Below are 10,392 nucleotides of genomic sequence, written 5' to 3' on the forward strand. Positions count from 1 at the left end.
GGGTCACAGTGTGTTAGTTCACACACAGGAGTGTGAGCAGAGGGGTCACAGTGTGTCAGTTCACACACAGGAGTGTGAGCAGCGGTTCATATTTTGTTAGTTCACCGTCAGGAAGAAGGGAGTGCTGAAAGTTTCTAAGTTAGTTTCTTGTTTCATGCAGGGCACTCCTCAGGGTAATCTATTCTAAAGATCTTTCCCAGGAATGCCTGGAGGCTTGTCTCCCTGGTGGTCCAGATCCTGTCAGCTAACATTCAACACTAACCACCATATTAGAATCATCACCTGAGCATTTCACGTGATTTTAAACATACATATCTACTTGTGGTCTTTGGATATTTTGAGGTACATTTAATTAACCAATCATCTATCTACTTCACCTAAAAGGTAGATAAATTAAAGATTAAACAATAAACAGAGTCTCGATCCTCTTCCTTCTCTGAGTTTAGCTACCTTGCCTTTTCTCATATATCCTTAAAGTTATGGTAGGATTTAGAACAACTTAAATATTTTCATACTGATATTTAAAGTTGTAATGCACTCAATTTGGGGTATGTGTGTATATGTGCATGTATGTGTATGTATGGTGTTTTGAGACAGGGTCTGGCTGGCCTTGGATACTGATCATCTTGCCTCTACTTGGGTACTGGGATTATAGCCGGTATGAGTGACTCTGTTTTTTGTTGTTGTTGTTGTTGTTGTTTTTGTTTTTGTTTGTTTGTTTTGAGATAGGATCTTACTCTGAATCCCAGGCTGGCCTAGGACTCATCACATGGCCAAAGCTGGTTGTAAAGTTTGGCAGTTCTTCTGCCTCAGCCTTCCAGGTATTGGCGTGACATGATTTAGGTACCACACTGAGCTCACAAACGAATTCAGTTTTGTCAGGTATGTACACTTCTCCACAGTTCCCTGAGTGAATAAGTGAACTCTTTTTTTTTTTCACAATTTAATGTGCAGCTTTTATTAGCTATTACTGAGTTGTTACTTTTGGTAGTTACTATGGCTGTTGCATATTTTAAGCACATGTGATTTACATATATAATTATATCTATAGATAGATTTGTACATAAGTATACATCTGTTGAGTCTGTTGAAAATAAGTTGTAGATGACTTGAAATGTTCGTTTATCAGTATTTCATTAATAAGTGAACTCTTTTAACCAGTGTTTTAATACATGGAGGATGCTGTGGATGGAGGGGTCCAATGCACAAATGCAGATATGAAATAATCTCTGCCAAGTGTAAAGAAGAGGGATGGATTGAGGACTTGATGTCTACCACACAAATTCCTCTTGGCAAAGACAGTTCACACCAGCGATAAGTCGGATGTCTCTCCTGGGTGATATTTACCTTTTTACAAAGTCATCAGAAAGGCCAAACAACACTTTTCCGTGCTCTGGGAGTAAGATTTCTCCTTCACGCCACTCTGTCATTTCCTATAGTCTACAGGCCCTCTCATTGCCCTCATCCAGATTCTCTAGTGCTAACTATAGAACTCGCACAGAGAACACACTGCGAATGACACACAAGGGAAGCCATAATCACTGCTCCTGAAGTGGACTCAGGAAGGGGTAGATTGTTTAATCTTGAGAAACTGTTCAACACAAAATATTCCCAGTTAATAGTTTCACAAATTAGAAGGGTAAAAAATGTCATGATGCCATTGTCTCCTTGTTATGTGTCATAAAATGTCATTAATTCCTTAGCTTCCTTAATTGGAGGATCTGAGCCAGAAGGATTAACGTCAATTAAGAAGTGTATTACTTACTCTTAAGAAAAATGGAAATTTTTTCCCATAAAATCCAACTCTGAAGAATTCGGGTTCCAGACGCTGCTGGTCCATGATTTTATCATACAGAGAAGCTTCCATCATCTGGGAAAGGACAGAAGGAGTTCTGTGAATTCCATCCTACATCTCAGCCACACCAAGACAGGGACATCCTTCTATTCACAGGTGAACCATTTTAAGTCATGAGGAAAGGACTGGCAATTGCCTTGTAAGTATTTCCGGAGAGGATCAGCCAACCAATTTTGTAAATACATACCGACTAAAAATGTCATGCTTTGTAGGCTCACATGGTTATGTGGGATTTCCCTCTGTATGCTTGAATACGATTGTTTAATTAATAAAGAAACTGCTTTGGGCCTATAGCAGAGCTATAGGGAAACAGAGATAGGTGGGGAAAACTAAGCTGAATGCTGGGAGAAAGGAGGCAGAGTCAGAGAGAAGCCATGGAGCCACCAGAGACAGACACTGGGAACTTTACCTGGTAAGCCACAGCCATGTGGCAATATACAGATGACAGAAATGGGTTAAATTAATATAAGAGTTAGCCAATAAGAAGCTAGAGCTAATGGGCCAAACAATGATTTAATTAATACAGTTTCTGTGTGATTATTTTGGGTCTAACAAGCTACCTCCCTGCAGCAACATGGTCTCTCTGACATGTCTTTACTCTCCAGGACACAAGCTGTAGTTTGCTGACCATTTAAAGGATCAAGGATTTTTCTACATTTTACTCGCAGAGTAGATTTTTGTAAGTCTACCAAGGACGTGTTTACATCATCACAGATGTAGAACAAGTAGAAATGAACACAAATCATAGAAGTCAAACCTTTGGGGAGAACCTATGTGCGAAGTGAACTTGCCTGTGGATTTGCTTCCCATTGCACACAGTAGTTCAGGACATGAGGAAGGTACAACATTGTACAGGTGGGATAGGGTAAGTCACCAACCTGAGCCCAGGGAGCGCAAAGTGCTGTCTAGGCTCAAAGCTCACAAGTGTTCAACCTAGGTAGCAAACCAAGCTATGGCTTCCCTTTTGTGGTATCATCATCCCTAGAACTTCCAGGGGAAGACTGATATTGTACTTAAGGCTTCCCCCTCTCCTGGTAAGAGCACCCCAGAGAGCAGTTGGTATGAAGTGTGATGCTCGGGGTTTATAAACATCTTAGTGATGATGGTACCCAAGGGCTCTCCTTAGTGAACGCTGCACTTCTTTAGTAAGGATAGGATGAGAAGTTGAATAGGAGTGATTTTATATAAAGCTGTGGGCCCTGCCAGTACCAGCATGATGGACTAAACTTAAAATGAGATTATTTTTCGTTTTAGTTTTCAAGCTAGGAGAAATATCAATGACCTACGACACCACATTAAGGGCTATGACAACAGCAGAGGGTAAGTTCCCAGCAGGAGAGTAAGGTGCTCGTGGAGGCGCAAGAAGACTTTGCAAGCTGTTGAAGGCTTATGTTCTCATGTTTCCAATGGCAGCCTCGAAAGTGGAAGGGAATATCATTATCACTGTAATATGCAAAAGCAAAGGATCTTGTCTTAGGAAACTAGATGACCTCAACGCTCATCAAGACATTGAATGCTAAACAATGACGCAAAATGCTTGGGACGCCCAGGAGTAAGGCTTGTTTGCACCTAAAAGCAAGGAGATACAAACAAATGACTCAGGAATACAGACTATTAAGGTCCCCAAGTCCCTGGTACTAAAACTTTGGTTTAGTGAGAACATATTTCTGAAGGTACAGAGAGAGTTCACACAGGATTTGTCCCTAATTTAACATGAGAGCCACCTCGCCATCTCTACCATTTTATTTTGCAGATTGTGGGAGTAAGAACTGCGTACTGTCAGGCAGATTTCTGTGTGATTGAGAAGCTCTTCAGTGCAGAGATTTTCCACAATAAACTTAAAATATTAATCCTCGATTAGATTGTGCATTTCAGATGTGGGACTTTCGAAACAGATCAAGGTCTCCCTCTTTGTATACTGAATAAAAGAACACACACAGACCAATTTGTTATTTCTCCACATAAGTACCTAAGTATGCTTCAGGGAAAATAACTTATCTTAGAAAAAGTTTCTGCAAGGTGTCTGAGGATGGTCCCAACATTCATTTCCTATCGCCCTGCTGGGAAGTTAATGAAAACGTGGACCACACCTGACCCCCAATTACCCAGGACCACACCTGACCCTCCATCACCCAGGTACTTTACCCTCATCTTGCTCAGGTTCCTGTAGTCATAGTAACCCTCGTACTGCTCTGCCAGCTTCCGGCACAAGATGATGCCATTCTCCCAGCACTGTGGACAGACAGGAACATGACAGTCAGCCTTCCTCACATGGCTACACGTCGATCCAAAGGTCAGGATGGGGATGCATTTGGACCATAAGGCCTTACTCTCTAAGACTCCACAACAACCTAAAGTAAAAACGCTGCCATTTTAACTATGAAAAGGACATGCAATTGACACGTAACTTGTTAAAAATCTTCCGCAAGTTGGAAACAACAACTCCTCATCATGTTCACTAATGTGTGTGAAAACAGCAATTTCTTGTGTTGTTTCACAATCCCGCCATGGCAACAAGTGTGGTTTCACAATGGCCACACACATGGCTGCACACAGGCGCTCAGTGCTCAGGAGGGAATTACTGATCCCTACAACCCAACAACTCACGTGTGGCACCCTGGACTCTTTGGTGCCTTGCATGTGCTTACAGATTGTGAGGGCCACTGGATTCTGATTAGGTCAGTGTGTCGTTTTCAGAAGAAATGTTTAAATTTTGTCATCGAGCATACTATCAACGAAGTTTTCTTCAAAATCCTGGACCGTCAGTCAGTATTTGTGGTTTTAGGGCCATAAACCTTTGCCACAGTTATCCAACTCATCTATTATCATCTGAAATTGGTATCATTATGAGTGAGAGTCTGTGGACACAAAAGCAAAGCTCACAGTTTATAGACGCCTCATAGTAGCAATAATATTTTCACTTCTTTCAACCACTTAAGAGGTAAAAGTAATTTATAGACTATAGGTATAGACACATGAGTATTGGCTTATCACCCTGACCTACAGCACAGACTTCTGGGGATGGGGCAAGTTCATGAGATTTTAAAATAACGTACTGATGAATCAACCCTGGTTATCAATAGGGTGACAGAATATCACATCCAGATCATCTACAGAGACCCAGAGCCAGATAATATGCAGAAAGTGAGAGACATTGGAACACTCCATCCTAAGTGGATGTCTCCATCAAATCCCACCCCTCAGGCCTCGGGGAAGTCTGCTGCACAGGAGGCAGAAAAAGTATAAGAGCCAGAGGGGATGGAGGACACCAAGGAAACAGGGCCATCTAAATACACCAGGACAGATGCACAGGTGAACTCACAAGGACTGAGGCAGCGTGCACAGGTCCATACAGATCTGTACCAGATGGGGCTCTAGAGTTGACAGAAGAGACACAGACTCCACCCCTAACCCAGAAGCTATCTCTAACTGATAACCACTTGCAAATGAAAATTTAGTTTTCTCCAAGGGCATCCAACTGAGGAAACAAACTAGTAAGTAGGTCCCATACCCAGCAGGAGATGGCTAACTGAAAACAAACTCTGTTTCTCGGGCTCTTTTCCTTCTGTTTATTTGTTTGGTCCTTTTCTAGTGTGTTTTTAGCATATTATATGATAATATTCCCTTAGAAGCCTGTTTTCTTTCTAATGAGAGAGAACGGGGAAATATCTGGAGGGTAGGGGATATAGGGAGGAACCAGGAGGAGTAGTGGGAAGGAAATATATAATCAGAATGTGTATGTATATATATGTATACGTATATATATATATATATATACTATTTTCAATAAAATAAAAAAAATAGTTTATAGTACAGGTGAAATTTTTTACAGTAGGCGTGACAAAGACACTTAGGTTGGTATTTGTGTCAAGTCCTATCACTGTGGTTGGATAAATAAGAAAGGAGAACCCGAGAGAAGTAATTCACTTGCACCAAAATGTTAGGCAGTCCCAACTGTGTTCTCTAGAGAAATGACAGCCACTTGCTGTATTTAACACTCTACTTAACCCTTGTGACTTAGAAGAGAGAACTAAGGCACCCAAATAAAAAAAAAAAAAACACTGGTGTTCAGATTCATAGTCTTTAAAAATTGTCACTGCCCTTGATGCGGGGCAGGAAGGAGTGAGACATTAAACTGCATGTCGTCGGTGAGGGGCCTCCAGCATCACAAGCTTTCCTAACTGTACTAAGGGTGCTACAAACTTCCTCAGCAAGTTCAGTCTCCTTCATCTTACCTTAAAAATAAGCACAGAATGGGACGTGCCTTCCGTTATGGGAGGAGGTGGAGGGAGAGAGCTTTTCAGAGAACAAACGGCAGATTGCTAGGGTCCAAAAGTTGTGTTTCCCCAAAATTCCTCAGCTGAAATCCTAACATCTTAAGCATTAGGAGGCAGGGCCCTGGCAGATGATAAGGTCATAAGGGACTTAGTACCCTTTAAAAAGTAGGTTTCCCAGTGTCAACTACTCTTCTGTCACGTGAGGACATGGAGGAGACACCATTCGTGAGGAAGTCGGCCTTTAGCTGCACACTACATCCTCAGAGGCCTTGACCTTAGTGTCATCAGCCTCCAAAACAGTGACAAAGAAGTAAATACATGTTTGTTGCTTCTAAGCCACCCAGTGTGTGTGTGTGTGTGTGTGTGTGTGTGTGTGTGTGTGTGTGTGTGTATGTGCGTGCACCTAAGCCACCAGTGTGTGTGTATACCTGCAGAAGTCTGTTCTTTTCTTCTACTATATGACTGATGGGGACTGGACTCAAGTGCTCGGGCATATCAACTGCTGCCCTTACCAAGTGAGCTCCCCATCTATATATGTTGGTAGAGTAGCTGGAGTGGACCAAGAGCGTCACTGCCTTAAGGTTAGTGTTAGCCAAAGGGCAATACAGAGCTTGGGCACACAGGAATTTCCCAGAGGTCTCATGACAGACCTACTTAATCAGAATATCTAGGGGCTGGTCCCGGACACTTCATCTTAACAGTTCTGGGTGCTTCTATCTAACACAGTCTGTCATGTGAGGACCCCGCTGGAGAAGGAGAGAACATGGAGAGCATGGGTTGCCAGGGCTGCGTACTTTGCCTCTGTCGAAGTTCTGGACGATGGTGAGATGCAGGTGCTCCTTGCGCTGCCATTCTGTCTGCATGGGGTAGGTGAGGAACTCCCTGAGGGGCCGGTCAGACCACTCCAGCAGCTCATCATACAACAGGAGGGTGTAGGCGGCCTCTGTGTGCCAAGAGAGAGGACAGGACTTCAATCGGGACTCAGAACCATTAGGGATGGCTTCCCAAACTCAAAACTTAGCTCTGAATTTCATAACATAGCAGAGAAAATGTCAGGGATACGGGAAGGAACGAGTTAGCAAATGGTGACTTCCTTTGGTGACAGAGTCAGCAGAGGTCTGGAAGCAAGCTTTGGGTTTCTATTATTTTCTCCCCTGTTTTTCATTCTCCTTGTTACAACACTCGCATGCTTTGGACATGATAAACCTGTTTAAGCAAGTCACGTTAGAGCCGATTCAAAGATATAGAGCGGATATGCCATTACACACAAGGACAATTCATAAGTATGTCTCTTGAAGACTAGGAGACGTCAAAGGCAAGCTAGCTAACTAACTACTAACTCTGCTGGCCAGTCTTATGTCACCATGACACTAGCCAGACTCATTTTGGAAGAGGAAACCCAACTCAGAAAATGATCCCACCGGATGGACTTGTAGACAAGTATTGACTGGTAATTTGATGCGGGAGGGCCCACCTCACTCTGGGCAGCACTGCCCTTGGGTGAGGGTGCTTTGGATGGTGTAAGAATCAGGCTGAGCAAGGCAGGGAACAAACCAGTAAGCGGCACCACTCCATAGCTTCTGCTTCAGCTCTCGCCTCGTTAGTCCCTGCCCTGACTCCCTTAGACGACAGTCTGCAATGTGAGCGTGAAGGAAATTCTCTCCTCACCAAGTTGTCATTACTCCAGCAAGAGAAACCCTCACTGAGGAGCCAACTAACCGGCTCATCGAGGGCTGCACACTTGAATCTGGAGCACACGGCGGTGATTAAAAATGCCGTCAGAATTTAGAAAGAGGCATGAAAGCCAGAGAAGTCGAACAAAGTCGAAAAGTAACGCCAAACCAAACCCCTGCCTCAGAGTGGGCAGAGGTGAGGCACTGGATGGAGGGCATGCATGGGGGACTGGGGAAGGGGCAGGTAACTGCCACATGGAGTAAGCGATAGACCTTCCGGGCTGAACCCAAAAGGCCTCCCTATGTGTCCTTGGCTGGCCCAGAACTTGCTAGGTACATCAGGTTGGCCTTAAACTCAGAGACAGACCTGCCTTGTCTCCTGAGTGCCGGGATTAAAGGCATGCACCTTTAATGACCATGACCGGCTGCTGGCTTCACAAGTTTCAGGAAAGACACTGAAACCATGGGGTGTTGGGCCTGACGGGATTTGCTGCAGAAACAGGTAAATGATTTTCCACATACACAAGGAGAAACGGCATGCAGACTTGACAGGTAGGGGGCAAATTTAATGTACTATTTGCCACTAGGTTGCGTCTTTCCTAAATAAAAAGCCTAACCAAATAGGAATAATAAGAAGAACAAGAACACATGGTCATAGATAAATGGCTATAATAAATTTCCTTCAAAAACTTAACAGCCAACTCATTTTCTTAATTGAAGGAAGTGGCCAACCCTTACGTTACATCTCCATTTAACTTCCAGACCTCCTGTCTCTCCACAGCTGCAACAGTAGGTTTAAACACAGTATAAACGTACGGTGAGTCTTTTCCCCCTCCACTTATTGGACTGAAGCTAACTACACACCAAGTCCCAAGGCAGTGGGCCAAGGTCTACTCTAGCCCTATGAGCTGACCATTTCCACACATCAAACAGCGAGGTAAGAAAAGCCTAGGCCCCCATTACTTCGCTTTTGCTTCTTACACATAGATGGCCCGTGAGACAAAGGCTCCAGCCTCCTCGCCAATGACCTCGGTGAGCATAAGCAATCTCCTGGCGCAATTTTTTGCAAGTTTTTGTGATGCAGCCCCACTCTCGTCTCCTCCTGGAGTATGTGCCCTGCCTTCCCTCAGTGCGTGTGACAAGCTGCTCTCCCGATGACAAGCAGCTAAAACGATACATTTAGAGGTTTTTCTTCTGAGGGGAGGGGATTGCTAACCATCTGGTTGCTACCATCGTCTCCCTCCATGCATTTCAAGGTAAAAGGACTCAGCCATTGTGGCTTTTAAAAAAACCTGGGTAGCTGCTGGGCTCCCAAGCCTTCAGAGTTGATGCCTTTGGGCTCCACAATCAGCTTTTGAGGAATAAAAAGAGATGTATCTTGGTCCAGGGAGAGCCAGGCACAAAGAGGCTGTCCACAGTGGACTTGCTTGGGTACTTGCTGGCCTTCTCCTTGCGGAAATTAAACGTGAGCTAGACAGGGTTTTCACTAAGGGTGGAAATGGGTGGATACGGACGCAATTGCACCAACAGAGGCTGCCATGGCAGACTGCGCTGGCCAGGCGGGAACCAGAATCTCATGGCAGACTGCACTCGCTGGCTGCGTGGGAGCCAGAAGTTCATTTTAGGGACTGTGCTGTACTCTGAAGAAGTGTCTAGCCAACTGTGTTCCCTCCTTGGACCATGAGGATCTACACCAAATGGTCCCAGATTCTGTTTCTTCAAGTCTGAGTAACTCCTGTGTTCTATTCATGACTGACTTCTGGGGCCGTCACCCTTGCTTCTCCTATTTCTTTTTCTTTCTCAGCACTGGAGTAGCTGGAAGTCCCAGAAAATAATGGAGCTAGTCTCAGGATTAAGAGAATAACAGAGCTAGTCTCGGAATTAAGAGAATAACGGAGCTAGTCTCAGGATTAAGAGAATGGAGGCACAGAGATGCCATGCACTGACACAAAGGGCCCTGAAAGTCAGAGCCATAGACAGAGAGCAGGATGAACAGAGGTGAGCGTTTAACAGGAAAAGTGTTTCAGGAAAGTTCTAGAAATCGATGGTGATGTGCATAAACTGAACACTTACAAATGGTTATGGTGACTGATCGGTGGTGGTGCACAGCTTTAATCCCAGCACTTGGGAGGCAGAGGCAAGAGGATCTCTGTGAGTTCGAGACCAGCCTGGTGTACAGAGTCATTTCCAGGACAGACAGGGCTACACAGAGAAACCCTTTCTTAGAAAAACCAAAAATATAAAAAAGAAAAAGCTCCAAGATCCTCTACTGCTTCCTAGACATATCGTCTATAGAAGGCCAGGTGTAGGTGGTGATAACTGGGAAAGGTTCAGAGTGCTGAGATGCTGACAGGTGGCAGAGGAAGCTGAGGAATGACGGGCACTGTGGAGATGTCAGTTCACAACTGCTTTGAAATGCGATCGAGAAGCTGAGAGGGTATGCATTGCTAGACCTTCTGATCAATGGAAAGTGTGCATACTTTTCAGGTGTGACCCACATGACACCCTTCAAGAATGATCCTGAACGATTTACAATGTTTCAGTGCACACTGGTCTAGGCTCACCTTTCTGTTCCCAGTGTTCAGTG

At 44.2% G+C, this 10,392-nt stretch overlaps 1 protein-coding gene across 3 annotated transcripts in view; it reads right to left on the reverse strand.

Annotated features, from left to right (window-relative positions):
* The window catches only part of Dock4 (dedicator of cytokinesis 4), a 393,633-nt gene that overhangs the window by 34,740 nt on the left and 348,501 nt on the right, over positions 1–10,392 (reverse strand). For all 3 annotated transcript variants that reach the window (XM_013347825.2, XM_026782419.1, XM_026782413.1), the window contains 3 exons: positions 6,927–7,075; positions 4,001–4,087; positions 1,766–1,870 (listed from right to left, as the gene is read on the reverse strand). In XM_013347825.2, the coding sequence (XP_013203279.2) occupies positions 1,766–1,870; positions 4,001–4,087; positions 6,927–7,075 (341 nt within the window). The remainder of the gene's footprint in view (positions 1–1,765; positions 1,871–4,000; positions 4,088–6,926; positions 7,076–10,392) is intronic.

This window comes from Microtus ochrogaster, chromosome 1, assembly GCF_000317375.1.
Source record: "Microtus ochrogaster isolate Prairie Vole_2 chromosome 1, MicOch1.0, whole genome shotgun sequence".
In the NCBI taxonomy this organism is placed as follows: domain Eukaryota; kingdom Metazoa; phylum Chordata; class Mammalia; order Rodentia; family Cricetidae; genus Microtus; species Microtus ochrogaster.